Here is an 18,574-nt window from a genome sequence, read left to right on the forward strand (position 1 = left end):
TGCAATAAGCAAGACACCCCCACACTTTGAAGTAACCTATATTAGGCTTCCTTCCTTTCCATAACTCATATGGAGATATCTCATTTTTCTTCATAGGAATTCTATTCAAAATATGGCAAGCAGTCAATAAAGCTTCACCCCACAAATTGAAATTCAATTTAGCATGCAATAACATAGCATTCACCATTTCCAAGAATGTTCTATTCTTTCTCTCCGCTATGCCATTGTGTTGAGGTGTATAGGGTGCGGTGCACTCATGTATTATGCCATATTCTTCACAAAAAGAATTGAATTCACTAGAGAAATATTCACCACCTCTATCACTTCTAAGCACCTTAATATTTTTTCCTAGTTGATTTTCAACTTCGGCTTTGTAAACTTTAAAGGCATTGAAAGTTTCACTTTTGTTTTTCAACAAAAACACATAGGTAAATCTAGAACAATCATCTATGAATGTAAGAAAATACCTATTTCCACCTCTTGTTAACATGCCATTAAGTTCACAAAGATCACTATGTATTAAATCAAGCAAATTAGATGATCTCTCAACACTATGAAAAGGCTTTTTAATCATCTTTGATTTAACACATATTTCACACTTTTCAAATTTCTTGGTATCACAAGCAATCAAACCACATTTCACAATCCTTTTAATAGTGCTTAAACCAACATGTGCAAGCCTATTATGCCACAAAAGTAAAGAATTTGAATCACACATATAAGCGGAAGTAGAAGCCATTTTATAGGTATTGTCATTGGTACAAAGTTTGATCATCCCATCACAAGAATACCCCTTTCCCACAAAGTTCCCCGATTTGGATAAAATTAGCTTACCGGATTCAAACACCGCTTTGATACCCGGTTTGCCAAGCAAATCCCCACTAACCAAATTTTTATTCATATCGGGGACATACAATACATTTGTAAGGGTAACCTTTTTGCCGGAGGTAAAAACAACTTCAATAGTGCCCTTGCCAAACACCTTGGATCTTCCTTCATTGCCCATTTGAACCTCTTGATCTCCCTTTGCATCTTCAAAGGTCTTGAAAAGAGATTTGTCATAGGTAACATGAATTGTGGCACAAGTATCATACCACCATCCTTGCACCTTTCCTTGGACAACGCACACTTCGCTTAGTGTTGCAATGATCTCCTCATCAATTGCATTCACCACAGCCCCTTTTTGGTCCTTTCGGAACCTACACTCCCTAGCATAATGCCCGGGTTTTCCACACACAAAACAAGGACCTTTCTTGCCCTTAAATTGCTCTTGATTTTTCTTGGGGCTCATATAATTTCCGGAATTCCTTTTGACGTTGTTATTTTTACCTCTAGGATGATTGGCCTTTGAAACCGCATTGGCTTTGTTAGTCCCACCATTGGACTCTTCCACCATTTTGTCTCTTGATCTCGATTCTTCCTCAATGCGAAGATGTTTTTGAATCTCCTCCAAGGAGTAATCTTCGCTCTTGTGGAGAATCCTCTTCCGGTAACCTTTCCAACTTGATGGTAATTTAGCCACAATAGCACCAACTTGGAAGGCCTCCGGAAGTTCAATTTTGAGAACTTTCAACTTATTCACAATTACTTGCAACTCATGAATTTGTGGTAAGAGAGGCTTTTCATCAAAAAATTTGAAATCTATGTATTGAGAAATAAGAAACTTTTTGGTACCTTCTTCCTCGGCTTTGTACTTGTTTTCAAGAGCCTCCCAAATCTCCCTCGCGGAATTGGTGTTGGTGTAGAGATCATATAGCCTATCGGATAAGGCGTTCAAAATATGACCCCTACATATGAGCTCATCCTCCTCCCTCTTCTTCCTTGCCGCCACCACTTGAGGTGTGTCATTTCCTTTGGTTCCGGTAACGGTGCCAAGGTAGGATCAAGGATGTAGAAAATCTTGAGTGCTGTGAGAAGGAATCTCACCTTGTCTTGCCACCTAGTGAAGTTGGAACCATCAAAACGATCCAACCTCACAAGGTCTTGGTTCATAATCTTGATAGTCTCTCCTTCCATTGTGAATAGAGTCTTTGATTGTTGACGAAAATTGGATACAATGGAGAAAAGAAACACTCTCACACACTCACTTTGATACAATGAAACTCTCAAAGATACAAAATAAGAAGAACAAGAAGAAGAACACAAGAAAGGCTCAAACAAGTTCTTGGAACTTTGTCCAAAGACTCTATTTCCTCCCACCTCTAGAAATCTTTAGGGAACTAATGGAAATAGTCTTGGGATTGATCAAGCCTTTTCACTTTTCTGCATAAGATTTCAAAAGAAGAAAAGTCATATATATAGCACTCTTAGGGTTGAAAAAAAGGTTACAAGGATGAGAAAAAACCCATTGTCTTCCTCAATCTCTTCATCTTTGTAACATTCAAAAATTAAATCATATGTTTAATTCACACATTAAACATGATTTAATCTCAAATGTGTAACTCTCTTACACTTAACCTCTTAAGCTTTGTAAAGTTACAAAGATGAGAAGACTCATTGTCTTCCTTAACCTTTCAAGTTTTGTAACATTTCAAAACTTAATCATATGTGTAAATACCTCTTAAGTTTTGTAAAGTTACAAAGATGAGAAGACTCATTGTCTTCCTTAACCTTTCAAGTTTTGTAACATTTCAAAACTTAATCATGTGTTTAATTCACACTTTAAAAGTGTAACCCTTCTTACACTTTTATTTTCAAAGGTTATTTTTTCAAAAGTGTAACTCTTCTTACACTTTATTTTTAACCAACAATATATATATTTATATAAATATAACATAAATTGGTGATAAGTTTTAATAAATAGAGATCAAATTTAAAAAACTTTAGTTTCTATTTTTTTTTTTTTTTCATTTTATTTCATTTAACTTTAGTTAATTGGGTCTTCCTTAAATTCTAATACCATAATATTTGAAAAATTTTATGATCATTGATTCAACTTTCAGCCCGTGCTCCATAAAAAGGAAAATAAAAGAAAAAAAAACTCTTCCATTTTATTTTTTTTAATTTTAATACATAAAACTAAATTGTATCTAAAATCAGGAAAAATCCCTCCATACTTGGAGGGGAGGTACACCATAATTTACATTTCAATACTTACATGGGACGAGGCTCTCTGTGTATGCCATTGGAAGAGAAAACTTGTCTTCATGAGCATGTTCCCAGTTGAATTCTCTCCAAGTTCTGGTCTCCATGTTATAGAAAACAGAACGTACCCAATTTGCAAGAAGAATTTCATTCTTTTGCACAGTTACATAGCTAAGTCCTTGAATATTAAAATTTTGGGGGATATTATCACTCCATTTCTTCATCCAAACTGACTCCTTACTATCCTGTAAAGCCCATATATCAAGTTGGCCAAGTCCATGTCGAGGCACCAGACACAAACAACCTTCAAGATTCACCAAGAAAGGGCGCATAGTTTCTTCCTCTGGAATCCTAATTATGCTAAAATTTTCCTCCCTATCAACTGCAAGGATGTGGCCGACCAGCCGCCCGTCTATCATTGACATGCTAAACCAGAACACCGTTTCATTAATACATACATGATTGGAAGAAGTATAGGGACTGTATGGAACAGTACCCATAGATTTCCAGGATCCAACGATGGAAGAATATACCTTGCATTCATAAAGTTGCTCGTCTCTGTAGTGAAACTGAAATACTTTATATTCATTGAGTGTGGGGCCAAAAGAAACACCAATCTTGGGTATATATTCTGATGTGGGGGTTGGTGGGAGTAACAGGACTTCTCGGGTGGCAGGGTTACAAATATGTATGTCAAAGGTATTACTATCTTCAATCCTTTCATAAACAATAGGGCCGTGGAAGTTAGTGCAACAGATCAAACCATTAAAGGAACAAACCATACCTTCAAAGTAAAACCCATCACAATCAAGGAAACTTTGAGTGGTTTCTCCATCAGTTTTGGTGAGCAAAGGGATGTTGTCGTCCCAAGAGGGATAAGAAGGATAAGAAGGATAGAAAGCATCACTTGAATTTTCTTGAGATTGGAGTAGATGCGAATGCATGAAACTAGGACTGCAAATTAAATCCCGCCAATATTTAGAAACGGACTTGCATATCAAGAGGGATTTAACAGGAAGCCTTGAGAGAATGGTAGTGAGGATGTCTTCCACTTCAAACACGTTGTCATTCTGGGTTACCTGTATCAACTTACTCCCAAAATCATCCATGAGCCTGAGCCTGCCCCCACCTTCAGTAGAGAGAAACAAAAATATGGCAAAAGAAAAGAATCCAATAAACCTACCTTCACTATGCAATTTATATATACTTGAGATATAATGTATTTAGTAGTTCCACAGCCAAAAGAAACTCCAATTCTATTTGTTAACGACTTCTTAGATGCTATGGACTTTCCTTTCAATATCTTTATCATTCAATAAAGTAGGTAATTATTAATAGAAAGTAGTATAAAAATGGAGAGTTTATGAGACGTACGGAAATAGGATTATTAAAAATTTGGAAGATTTATCCAAGAGGAACACTTAAACCCTGCCAAACCCCTAATATGAAAATACCCAAATGGAAGACGAAGGCAGAACGTTGATCTGCAAGTGAGCGATACTCTCTCGAGGCTTCCTGTGAAGTCCCTGATTGTATGCAAGCATGGATGAAAGTTTCCATTTTTTCGCCGAAATTTCGGGTTTCGGTGGCCTGCTATACGAAAGAGGGGGGGCGAAATGTCGACGGGAGAAATTTAGCCAAATTTCGGTTAAAATCGCTGAAAAATGGCTGCAGGCGAAAAATCGGCGAAATCTTCAAATCATCGCCGGCCGCTGCAATTTATCGGCGAAATTTCGGTTTGCATGGTAGACTTGTTTACCGATTTTTCGGGAAATTTCCCGATATTTCCTACCAGTCCAGCCCACGCACAGGATACAAAATCTGTCCAATTTTTTTATTTTATTTTTTTAAATATAAGATGTTATTTGGTAATCTGATCATGATTTGCAGGCAAAGGTTGTGTTTTTCAGCCTGGCTCAAAAATCGTGGATTTAGGGTTTGTGGAATTTTAATCCAATGGCACAAAAGCAAAGCGACCCCTAGAACAGATCCAGAAAACACAGGAAGCAAAAAAAAAAACAATCTTTTTGGTTTTCTTGGGGGTTTTGCATGGATTTTCTCGAAAATCAAACGAGAATGAATTTTCCCGAAAATCGAATGGGGGATGGATTTACTTGGGAATCAAACGGGGGTTGCAAAAAAAAAAATATTAGATTAGAACCTGCGAGGATTGAGAGTGGAAGAGGGTGACCATTTTGATTTTTAGATTTAGTAGAGATAAAAAAAAAAAAAAACAAAAACAAATTATGACTCCTATGCATCTTATGGTCCAAATTGAAGTTAGATGTGATCGAACAGTGAGAATTGAACCTTAAGCTATGTGATAATATGTACAAATTATTGATATTTTATAAAATCAAATCTTTCATTAAGCTTTTAGAATAGGTGTACAATTAAAAAATACATATTTCTTATCGATCAATATATATATATATATATATATATATATATATATATATATATATATATATATATATATATATATATATATATATATCAAATTTTTAATAAAACAACTTTAAATTGTCTATTATATTTCTAATTACATTACCACGAGTTTTTTTTTTTACATTTCCATGAGTTTTGATCAATTTTTTACTTATCAAAATTTTTTTCCAAAATATCCGTAGATATTTCTTCGATAATTACCAATATTTTCATCAATGTATGTAATTCAATTTGTAAATTTTGGCTTAAGCTTGATTTGCAGTCCTTACTTTAATGGTTTGGAGTTACAGATATGACGTTTGTATAATTTCTAAGTTCTAATATGATAATAAACTCTTCATTTCAAGACTCCAAATATACTAATTGATTTACATACTAAAAAATACTATTTAAGAAAATATTAGATATTTAAATAACATTAAATTTTATTAAAAATTAAATAGCATATAATTCATAATTAATCATTTGTAAATTAATAACAATTTGATAAATTTTTTTAATTTAAATCATTTTAAAATTATGAAAATCAAACAAAAGTAACCCGCCACTAAAAAAATATTTAATAAAATATCAAATAAAAAATATCAAAAAAATATTTTATAATTTATATTGGTATTGATATAAAAATAATTTTTTAAACATTAAATAGGATTTAAAATAATAACAAAAAAATTTATAAAATTTATTTAGTGTGGATATTTCTTACATAAAATCATTATATATATATATATATATATATATATATATCTCTTCATATTAAAGTTTAATAGAACTTTCATTAACCATGATGATTAAAAAAATATATAAAATACAATTTGAAAATTTAAAAATAAATTTGAAATACAAATAAAAATAAATTAAAAGGATAAAAAATATTGATTTCTAATCTAAGTCCGTCATTATGTAAGTCCTAAGTATGAAAATAAAATAAAATAAGAAAAATAAAAACTAAAACTCATTATTCCACTTCAAACTAAGATAGTGGTTTGATTTTATGGTTTTTTCAATATAAAAAAATGAGAGTTAAATTAAAATAGTGGTTTTCAGATTTTATTTTTTTTAAAACTAAGATTTAGAAAAAAAAAAAAAAAAAACAAGATAAGTGTAAATTGGTGATAAGTTTTAATAAACAAAAATCAAATTTAGTTTTTTTTATTTATAAAATTTAGATTGTATTTTTAATTTAATTTAATTTTATTTAAAATTAGTAAATTGACTCTTTCTTCCATTTCAAACACATTCTCAGGGTACACTTGGAGTTACTCCCATAATCATCCATTCTTATCTTCCTCTACCTCTTTTTGGAAATAACTAAATGTAAATCATTTGAGAGTGATTTTTTTTTTAAATATTATTTAAAACCTATTTATAACATGAGAAATTATAAATAAAATTAATTTTACAAACATTAAATAAAATTTATGATAAAAAATTGTATAAAATTCATCTAAAGCTATGTGTAATTTACTAATTTGATTGGGTGTCCAAGACCTCCATGAGAAAATCGAGAAAAATGGCACAGGAAGAAGCCAAGCCTTCAACAATATAACAAAGCAGGAACTAAAAGATGTGAGAAAGCTTATACCCTAATCAGCCTTTTTATAGCTTTTACAGTAGGGAGAGCGATGTTCTCTAACCAAATATTTCATCTAGCAATAGCAAGCCATGTAGAAAAGACTGGTCTAAAAGCAAGTCAAAGAAATATTGGAGCCACCTCTTGAGCAGTCAGAAACAAATCAAAGAAAATTGCCTATAATCTGTAGGTGTCCTAAGCAATTAGTATTATATGGCGTTGTTCTCCTCATCTGCCGAGATGATGATAATAATAGCAGCAAGGATTGAGCACATGAAGGCCATGAGAGTCAAATAGATTGATGTCCTTGATTTAAGAATCGATCCGTCCATTGCCTGTAAAAAGAAAAGGGACAATGTATATCAGCAACTCTTTGATTCCTTCATTAAAACACTACGCAGAAACTGATTAATTTTCTTAATTTTTAAAAATATGAAGCAGAACTGTAATAATTTAATCAACTTGAAAAATCTCTCCCTACTTGCCGGGGAGGTAGAACATGATATAGGTTTCAATACTTACAAGGGAGGAGACTCTCTGTGTATGCCATTGGTAAAGAAAACAGCTCTTCCAAACCATGTTTCGGATCCCGGTTGAAGTTTCTCCAAGATTTGGTCCTCATGTTATAGAAAACATAAAGTTTGGAATTCGCAAAAAGAATTTCATTCTTTCGCACAGCTACAGATCTAACTGGTTCACTATCAAAAATAGTGGGTATATAATCATTCCATTTCTTGATCCAAACAGACTCCTTGCTGTCTTGTAAAGCCCATATATCAAATCTATTTTGATCAAGTTTATCTGGAGTCACTAGACACAAACAACCTTCAAGATTGACCAAGAAAGGGTTTAGAGTTTCTTCCTCCGGAATCCTAATTATGCTAAATTTTTCCTCCCTATCAACCGCAAGGATGTGACCAACTAGTCGTCCGTCTATTATTGATATACTGAACCAATACACTATTCCATTAATACATACATGGTTGAAAGAACCAGAGGGACAGTGTGCAATAGTACCAATGGATTTCCATGATCCAGTGATGGAAGAATATACCCAACATTCATAAAGATGCATTTCTCTGTAGAAAAACTGAAATACCTTATATTCATTGATCGTAGGGCCAAAAGAAACACCAACCGCACCTGGATATTTTGATTCGGGGGTTGGTGGGAGTAACAAGGCTTGTTGGGTGGCAGGGTTGCAGACCAGTATGTCCAAGGTACTACGTCTAAGGCCTTTTCCGATGACAGGGTTGTAGATATGTGTGTCCGGGGTTCTACGTTGAATCCATTTACGTAAGAAATGGGTTTGGATGTCAATGCAACAGATCAAACCATTAAAGGAACAGATCATACCTTTAGAGTAAAACCCAGGACATGCAGGAAGAAAACTTTCAGTGGTTTCTTCATCAGCTTTGGTCAACAAATGTATGTTGCCGCCTCGGAGGGTATAACGATGGAAAACATAAGTGGGATTTTCTTGAGATTGGATTAGATGCAAATTCATGAAACTACGACTGCAAATTAAACTCCACCAATATTTACAAACGGACTTGCATATCAAGAGGGATTTAACAGGAAGCCTCAAGAGAATGTTGGTGAAGATTTCTTCCACTTCAAACACATTCTCATTCTGGGTATACTTCAACTTACTCCCGTAATCATCCATCCTTATCTTCCTCTACCCCACCTTCAGCAGAGAGAGGCAAAACAAATCGCAACAGAAAATAAAAGAATCCAATAAACCTACCTTCACTATACAATTTATATTATCTTGAGATGTAATATATTCAATAGTTCCAAGGCCAAAAGAAACTCCAAATTTGTAGGCGACTTCTTAGATACCATATTTATGGACTTTCCTTTAGGTATTATCTATATCATTTAATAAAAGAAGTAATTATTTACATTCCTTATCAAAGGAAAAAAAAATATATAATAATGCATCAAATTTAACGGAAAAATACTAAAAACATTGATAAAAAATAAATTTGATTGAAATTTTATCAAAAAAAAATTCAAATAATATTTTCAAAATAGAAAATTTTTAATAGTTTTAGAGGTTTTTTGCTACACCTTTTAAAAAGTTAATAAATTTAATAATAACATTTTAGAAATTTTGAAAATACATATTTATTTTTTGGTTGAATAAAAACAAATAAAAAATATTTTATTTTATTTATTCAACTACAAGTAACTTGTTGATATCGATTAATATAATTAAAGTGGACTTGTTATTAATAGGTTCATTTTAATTGTGTTGGTGGATATTAATGAGTTACTTTTAATTGAATAGAAAAAGTTAAAATAATACCACCTAAATATAAATAATTTTAGAGTGAATTTTTTATTTTATTTGAAACTTATTTATAACATAAAAAGATGTACTTCATTGTAAATTTGTAACGGCTTTATTAAACCTAAAAATCTCAAAGTTACAAAAAAAAAAAAAACCATTACTTAAAAAATGTTTAATAAAACATAAGGTATTTAAATAATATTAGATTTTATTAAAAATTAAATAGCATATACATCATATAATTATGTAATCATTTTAAAATTAATTACTACTTGATGAGATTTAAAAATCTAAACATTTAAAAAAGATTAATAACTATTTTATAATTTATATTAGTATTTAAATAAAATTAATTTTATCAACACGAAATAAATTTTAAAATAAATACAAAAAAACTTTATAAAATTTATTCAGCGTCCACACTAATGTAAAGTTTTTTTTTTTTTCACATACAATTATTTTTTTAGGAGTGACAAACTTGTATTTTCGCTTTTAGAATTCTTAAATAAATCAAAGAATATTTTTGAAATTTGAGGGGCATCCCATGATGGCTCCGCGAACATATATATGAAAATTATTAAATATAAAATTATCAAAATTTATTTTATAATGTATATTAGTATTTAAATAAAATCGATTTTAAAAAAATGAAATTTAAATAAAATCTAAAATATAAAAAATTGTAAAATTAATTTACTGTCCATAATTATATAAAGTGTTTTCCCATATAAAATTATTTTTTTAGGAGGGACAAATTTGTAATTTTGATTTATAAAATTCTTAAATACATGAAAGAATCTTTTTATTTTTTTGAAGATTTCAGGGGCATCCCATGATGGAATCCCCCATTTGAATGCTTATATTTTCATATAAAAATTTAATAAAATTTCAGCTTATGGTCAACAAGATGTCTAAAAAATTAATATAAAAATAAATTTAAAATAAATTCAAACTATATAAAATATTTATTTTTGCCCAAACTTTATCATTAAATCAATAGCAAAAATATAAAAATAAAATAAAATTTAGAAAAAATGAAAATAAATATAAAAATAAATTGAAAAGATAAAAACTATTGATTTCAATTCAAATCCATTGTTATGTGGAATAGTAAATATTAAAATAAAATAAAAATAGAAAAAAAAAACTAAAAGCCCATTATTCGATAGATATCTACTTTCCTTTTTTTCGTCTTTTATTTTCTTCTATTGAGATGAAAAGAGGTTAGCACGGCATGTAAAAATTTTGGAGCCTCAAGCGAAGAATAATCAAAGGCAACTAATTAAAGTAAATAAAAATCAAAGAAAAACGTCTACAACTAAGAGTCCATTTGGTAATGATTCTAGGAAGCGTTTCTAATTTTTTGAGCACTTAAAAAGTTTTATTATTCAAGTATTAAAAATGTTAGAAATATTTCCTAAAATCATTATCAAATGCACTCTAACTAAAGTAAAAAAAAAAAAATCAAAGGAAAATATTTGTAATCCATAGATGAGCAAAGCAATTAGTATTTGCCACAATACTTTGATGGTCTACAAAGAAGTTGATGAGATAAACTAAACAAGAAGCAAGGAATGATGAAAAACAATACTCCAAAACAAGTCAAAAAGATCACAACAATCTGCAGCATCAGACATGTTGTCCTTCATTTATGAATCAATGAGTCCATGGCCTGTTAAAAGAAGAGAAAGAATATCAGACACTCTATGATTCTTAATCAGGAAAAATCCCTCCATACTTGCAAGAAAAGTACAACATAATTTACATTTCAATACTTACAAGGGAGGAGGCTTTCTGTGTATGCCAATGGAGGAGAAAACCAGCCTTCACGACCATATTCCCAGTTAAATTCTCTCCAAGTTCTAGTCCCGATGTTATAGAATAAATACTGTTTCCAACTTCCAAACAGAATTTCATTTTTTTGCACAACTACATATTGAAATTGTTCAATTTTACAAATGGGTATATAATCACTCCATCTCTTGACCCAAACGGACTCCTTGCTGTTTTGTAAAGCCCATATATCAAATCTGTTTTCGTCAACTCCATTTTCAGCCACTAGACACAAACAACCTTCAAGATTGACCAAGAGAGGGTATAGAGTTTCTTCCTCTGGAATCCTAATTATGCTAAATTTTTCCTCCCTATCAACTGCAAGGATGTGGCCAACCAGCCGTCCGTCTATTCTTGATCTGCTGAACCAGTACACTGTTCCATTAATACACACATGGTTCAAAGAAGTAGAGGGTGCGTGTGCAACAGTACCTATGAATTTCCAGGATCCAGTGATGGAAGAATATACCAAACATTCATAAAGTTGCTCTTCTATGTAGAAAAATTGAAATATTTCATATCCATTGATTGTAGGGCCAAAGGAAACCCCGAGCTTAAGTGCACATTTTGATTTGGGGGTTGGTGGGAGTAATAGGACTTCTCGAGTGGCGGGGTTATAGATAATTATGTCCATGTGACGACGGGGACTACGTCTAATAATAAATGAACGAGACTTACGAGGGGTAGTGCAACATATCAAACCATTGAAGGAACAAATCATATCTCTAAAGTAAAACCCATCATAACTAGGGAAACTTTGAGTGGTTTCTCCATCAGTTTTGATCACCCTATGTATGTTGTTGTCCCAGAAGACATAGGAAGGATAGAAAACATAACTTGGATTTTCTTGAGATTGGATTAGATGCAAATGCATGAAACTAGGACTGCAAATCAAACCTTGCCAGTATTTACAAACGGACTTGCATACCAAGAGGGATTTAACAGGAAGCCTTGAGAGAATATTGGTGAGGATTTCTTCCACTTCAAACACTTTCTCATTCTGGGTTACCCACATCAACTTGCTCCCAAAATCAGCCATTTTTAATATTTGATCTTTCTGGACCTCTTTCTCTCTTGTATCCACCTGTAACATTCAATAGAGAAACAAAAATATGGCAAATAGAATTTTAATCTCAAGAAGGGAGTCATTAAGATCACTATATATATTAGGTAGTTCCAAGGCCAAAAGAAACCATAATTGTATTTGCATACAACTTCATAGATACCATATTTATGGACATTGCTTCCCATATTACCTGTATTATTTAATAAAGTAAGTAATTATTTACATTGGTTATGAAAGGAAAAAACACTAAAAACATGGTATTAAAAAAAAAGTGAATTTGACTAAAATTTTATCAAAAAATTCAAATACTATTTGCAAAACAGAAATTTGACTAGAATTTTAAAAAATAATAATAATTTTAGAATTTTTTTGTTACAACTTTTAAAAAGTTAATTTTTTATAGAATTTTTGGAAATAACTAAATATAAATTATTTGAGAGATTTTTTATATTTAAAACTGATTTATAACATGGAAAGATATTGATTGTAAATTTGTAACTAAGTTAAACAAAAATAACCCATTACTAAAAAATATTTAATAATATATAAGATATTTAAATAAAATTAAATAGAATATATTTCATATAATTATCTGTAAATTAGTAACTACTTTATGAAATTTAAAAATCTAAACATTAAAAAAAATTTTAAATCAAACAAAAGAGAACCCACCATTTAAAAATATTTAATGCAATATCTAATCATTTCTAAATTAGTAACTACTTGATGAAATTTAAAACCTAAACATTTAAAAAATAAAATAAAAGTCAAACAAAATAATTTGTGTACATATTTATGTAAAGTTTTTTTTTTTCACACAAAATTATTTTTTAAGAGGGACAAAGTTGTATTTTTGCTTTTGAAAATTCTTAAATAAATCAAAGAATATTCTTATTTTTTAGATTTGAGGGGCATCCCGTGATGGCTCCGTTATATATAATAATAGGATACTTAAAAATAATCATTTGGTCAATAATAATATATAAAAAAAATCAAAATTTAAAATAAATTTCAAATTAAAAATAAAAATTAATTAAAAAGATAAAAATTATTTATTTTTATTCAAAATCCATAATTATGTAAATCCCAAATATGAAAATAAAGTAAAATCCGTATTTGTACATGACTTCTTAGATACCATATTTATGGACATTGCTTTCAGTATTACTTATATCATTTAATAAAGTAATTATTTAGGTTGGTTATAAAAAATAAGAATAAATATTTTATTTCTATTATTATTTCTCTTAGAATATGAATGAATTTGGTGATAAAAATGGGAATAAAAATTTATTTTCATTAATATAAATCAATTTGGTGGTACCAATTTTTACGTTATGATAAATATAAAAATGTAAAATTCAAATTATTATTTGTTTTTATCCAATATTTTGTAACAATGGAAATAAGAATGAAAAAGGTAATAAATGGATGATAATATTTTTATATATAGTTTAAAATAATTTTTATTTTTATTTTTAAAAAACTTTCAAATTATACATAGTTTTAAATATTTTTTTTCTTTCATTTAAATAAAACATCTTCTGATTTTTTTGCTAAATAATAAAAACTTATTTGGTCATATGATTTAAAAACAATGTTTCATTTTCTAAAATAAAAAAATTATTATTTTTAAAAATTTATAACACTATTTGGTTGTTATTCTCCAAAACACAGTTTAAAAAATAAAGTGAAATATAGAAAAAGTTTTTTGAGAACAACTAAATTTTGTTTCATCTATTTTCAAAAGCAAAAAGAAAACCTAAAGAAACTAGAAATAATAATAAAAAGCAAATAAAGTAGCACATGTAATGAATGTCATCACATTAATTATAATAAATGTTAATTAAGTATTATTTATGACTTCCATTAATACTCATTAATGGAAATCATTAATATTATTTATGAGTTTCATTAATATTCATTAATGAAAATATTAATGTAAGCCATTTGGAAAGCCTATAAAAGGTTTCCCATCCCTGTAATATGTATCCCAAAGCAAGAAAGAATTTTTTTATTTACTCTTATTCTCTCTGTCTTTCATTCTCTCGACTTTCTCAACCCTCTTATATGATTCCTTCTTCCCATTATATATATTATTAAAGTAAGATATATTTGATTTCTACTATTTTATTTACATTGCATTTATCCTTGTTTTACAACAAGTTATTAACATGAATTGCTCTGAAGGTAATTCCCATATCTTAAACTTGAAATTATTTATATAGAATAAAATTTTATATATTTATATTATTGTTGATTTTGTTTTGTTATATATTGTTAAAATAAACAAATTATTTGATTTTGTTTATAATCAAAAGTGATACCAATGCTATTTATTATAACTAATTCTAATAATATTGTTTTGTCATATGTATGAAGTTATTTGACAATGTCGAATCTCACAAAACTCGAATTTGTGGCACTTGACATTTCGGGAAAGAACTATCTATCTTAGATCCATGCAATGAATCTTGGAGTTACGATCAAAGAAGGAAATCAAGCATCCCTGTAGGATCGTGCAAAAACACTGATTTTCCTTCGTCATCACCTCCATGAACGTTTAAAAAATGAGTATCTAACGGTAAAAGATCCTTTTACTTTATGGAGTAATTTGAAGGAAAGATATGACCACCAGAAAACTGTGATTCTCCCAAAAGTTCGATATGATTGGATGCACATGAGGTTGTAGGATTTTAAAACTATTAGTGAATGTGAAACCAAGGCTTGGTTAATCTTGATTTTGATGATAATAAAACAAGGTTTAGAACTAATGATCATATTTCAAGTATGATTAGGCAAGACGACTTCCAAAGTGGTAATCCAAAGACAAATCAAGCCAAAGAGAAATCATGAAGAAGAAGACCACCTCAAAGAGAAGAGTTTTTCAAGACCAAAGCTTCTTAAGATCTCTTTGTAAGGTTGTTGGTGCACTAGTACTTTCATGCATTTCATTCTTTATTTACGCACCAAAATCATCTAAGAGTAATATTGTTTTAAATATCTTAAGAATTGGATGATTTTATGTTTTCAACTAAAACCTTGTGTTAAATGATTTTCAAACTTGTGTTAAAAGGTTTTAAGTTGAAAAAGGTTGAGTGTTAAGCCGAAAAAAATGGCTCAACCGGTCGACCGGTTGTGCTCGTTCGGTCGAGGATCGGTTGAGGGAGGCCAAAAAGTTTCTCTTTCTCCCAGTGGCCTTCTCTTCCTGGTCAAGGTTGAACCTCAACCGGTTGAGGTCCGGTTAAGGTTCGGTTGAGGCCCAATGGTCACTTTTCCTAATGGCTAGTCAACCGGTCGACCCCTAACTCGACCGGACGAACCCCCAACGGCTAGTTTGACTTTTTTCTTTTATAAAAAGGCTCCAAACTTCATTGTTTCATGAGCTTAACCTTCCCAAATCATTCTTGATTATATTTGAGCCTTGGAAGAGTGTTTTTGAGTGCACCATTGTTTCATAACTTGCATATCTTTAGTGCACCATTCAATCCTAGTTTTTCTTGTATCTTTGAGCCTAAAGTTCTATTACTAGGATTTTTGTGAGATCAATCTTTATATATCTTTGAGAGGAATTTTCTCAAGTGAGGGGTATCACTTGAGAGGTTGTTCAAGAGTGGGATAACTCTTGAGAAGTGTAAAGGGTGCTTGGAGCCAAAAGTCCAAGAGGGTGAATTGGAACCATAATCCAATTGTAAAGAGATTGGAAGCTTGGTTGAAGATTCAAGATAGTGGAACCCTCACTCGGTTAGGAGGTTGAGGAGAGTGGACGTAGGTAAGGAAGTGCCGAACCACTATAAACTCTCGTGTTTGCACTCTCTCTTCCCTAACTCTTTTAAATTATATGCAATTGTGTTTATTTTGTTTATCATATATTTGCATATAATTGTCTCTTATTTATGCATAGTTTAAATTTGTAAAAAGAGACCATTATCCTATTTACTCCCCCAGGGTGATTACCATAGTTTGGATTAGCCTCAAATTCCTAACAGTGAATATAACTCCACATTTTTCAAAATCAACTCTCAATCAAAGTTGTGTGGAGAAAAAAATCACAAAGAAAACTTTTACTATGTTTTATTCCTCAAATGTGCTCATGCACAAAATATTCTGAATTAATATCATGTCTGGTTGTTGAATAAAATAATTAATTAAAAAGATAAACATTATTGATTTTTATTCAAAATCCACAATTATATAAATCCCAAATATGAAAATCAAATAAAATGGAAGAACTAAAACAAAAAACCCATTATTCCATAGATATCTACTTTCCCTTTCTTTTTGTCTTTTATTTTCTTCTTCTTAGATATTTTGTCATATAAAATAATTTTAAGATTTTTTAATTAAGAAATATAATACTAAAGGAATTGCAATTTTGAAATCCGATCAGAATAGTTATTTTAATTATTTTCAAATATTAATTTGTCCCTTGTGATATTTTTTAAATAAATAAATACATTTTTTTTTGTTTTTTTTTTTCTTGACATCTATAACTTTAAACTAAAAAATTTTAATATGTATGTTTGCAATAATATTCCTATATTATATAAGCAATTAAAGAACAAATGTATATAAATTTTTTATATTTAGCAATAAAATATCATTTAATATAAGGGCTTGATAAGAGATTAATGTAGAAATTATGAAAACTAAAATTTATATTAGGAACGGTTGGCTAATCCCATTTAGAACTTAAATAAGGATCCAATAAATACAAAAAAATTATGAATAAAAATTAGTTTAAAATGACTTTATTATTTTTCTTTCTCATAAAATCATATTTTTCCAAGTTTTTTTACAAGACAGATGAATTTTAAATCAAGAATTTATTAGTGAGACTAATAATTTTTAAATTATCACTAATGATTTTTAAAAATAATTTAAAACTCAAAAAATATATATAATCACTACAAAGAATAATATACCATTAATCGAAACACTACAAAATAAAAGATTGATTAAACATATAGTCATGACTTAAAATTTTATAAATTTTCTTAATGGGTAAATGTGGAGTTTAAATTAAGGGAGAGATAAGTAACATTTTAAAAGGGTGTTGGATTTGAGGATTTGAGGCATTTTAACCAATCGTATCAAACTTTCTCACCCCTATAAGTACATGCCTATTTTTTTCACAAGAAATGACCAAACCATTGGTACATTTTATCATCCTTTAGTCAGGTAATTAATCAACAAGTGTATTACTTCCTTCTAGGAATGCAAAATCTGAAAAGTGTTCTTTCAGATGTAGAAGTGGTCGAATTGTAGACCTTTAACGGAATATAGTAGTAATTAATTCTACATATGCTTAATATTTGAAGTTACAAGAACTAATTACCTGGAAGATCCGTGGCTCACAGTTGTTGGATCAACATCTGCAAACATCTGCAATTGCCCGGCAGGTAAAAAGTAGCATTCCATATCTTTTCACTACAATAGTAGTAGCTGCTACTCCTAGTTAGTGCCTTCGCATTTCACTTAAGACTTAAGGATTTAAATATTTGTTGACCATATCGACTGCAGGCCACAGTTACAAAAGAAATGGAATAAAATAAAATAAAATTACAGGCCATCTATTTGAATAACACCCAATCGGTCTATAATTTTTTTCTTTTTGTTGTTTATGGTTTCTGTGTGTCTTCAACAGAATAACAGTACACAAGCAATGGCAAGAAAACAAAATGGGAAAAATGGCCAGAAACAGCCAGCAGAATCTAGAAGGATAAATGTATGTCCTGTACTTATTTATTAACCACCACTGACAACTGTAAATACAGCTACACCTATTTAACTCCAACCCATTACATCAAAACTCAAGCTCAGCTTTGCTTCCACAACAAAACAATGCATGATGAGGTGTCGACTCTTCAAGCACATTTCCTAGAACACAGCCTCATTTTTCTCTCTTTCATTTCAAACTATATGTGTGGGCCATCACAGCTTGTAAACCCGCCAAAGACGCATAAATTGATCAAGACATTTTGATCTGGATTTGCCGATGGATATGTACTAGAAATTCAACATAGGAGAGTCCAATTGCAGTCTTGTCTTCGACCATAAATGAGAAGAAGAGCATCCCTTTGTACAGAAAGGACAAACACAGGTTGAATTAAGTTAGTCATAACAAAATCACATTTTCATACAATTCAAAATGACATGGCACTTGATCACACATTTACCTCCCACACCCCTACTTGGATATGAAACAAGTTCATATACTATAATAAAAAATAAAAATAAAAAAGGCACTTCAGTTTTACATATAAAAAGA

General features: G+C 30.2%; 3 protein-coding genes across 4 annotated transcripts in view; all 3 read right to left on the minus strand.

Annotated features, from left to right (window-relative positions):
• Nucleotides 1-3,086: 3,086 nt before the first annotated feature.
• On the minus strand, nt 3,087-4,644 carry LOC117908099 (putative F-box protein At1g32420). Its single transcript, XM_034821774.1, has 2 exons — nt 4,539-4,644; nt 3,087-4,213 (listed from the first exon to the last, which is right to left on the minus strand). Exons 1-2 carry the CDS (start codon nt 4,642-4,644, stop codon nt 3,087-3,089), a joined length of 1,233 nt encoding a protein of 410 aa, XP_034677665.1.
• Nucleotides 4,645-7,986: 3,342 nt separating this feature from the next.
• Nucleotides 7,987-8,781, minus strand: LOC117908056. The gene is made up of 2 exons (XM_034821708.1): nt 8,462-8,781; nt 7,987-8,382 (listed from the first exon to the last, which is right to left on the minus strand). The coding sequence occupies exons 1-2, from the start codon at nt 8,772-8,774 to the stop codon at nt 8,066-8,068; spliced, it is 630 nt and encodes a 209-aa protein (XP_034677599.1). The 5' UTR covers nt 8,775-8,781; the 3' UTR covers nt 7,987-8,065.
• Nucleotides 8,782-17,850: 9,069 nt separating this feature from the next.
• Nucleotides 17,851-18,574, minus strand: part of LOC117908916 (protein transport protein Sec24-like At4g32640) — a 44,347-nt gene continuing 43,623 nt past the window's right edge. For both annotated transcript variants that reach the window (XM_034822766.1, XM_034822767.1), the window contains exon 25: nt 17,851-18,381. In XM_034822766.1, the coding sequence (XP_034678657.1) occupies nt 18,275-18,381 (107 nt within the window). In that variant the 3' untranslated portion in view covers nt 17,851-18,274. The remainder of the gene's footprint in view (nt 18,382-18,574) is intronic.

The sequence above is a fragment of the Vitis riparia genome, chromosome 19 (assembly GCF_004353265.1).
Source record: "Vitis riparia cultivar Riparia Gloire de Montpellier isolate 1030 chromosome 19, EGFV_Vit.rip_1.0, whole genome shotgun sequence".
In the NCBI taxonomy this organism is placed as follows: domain Eukaryota; kingdom Viridiplantae; phylum Streptophyta; class Magnoliopsida; order Vitales; family Vitaceae; genus Vitis; species Vitis riparia.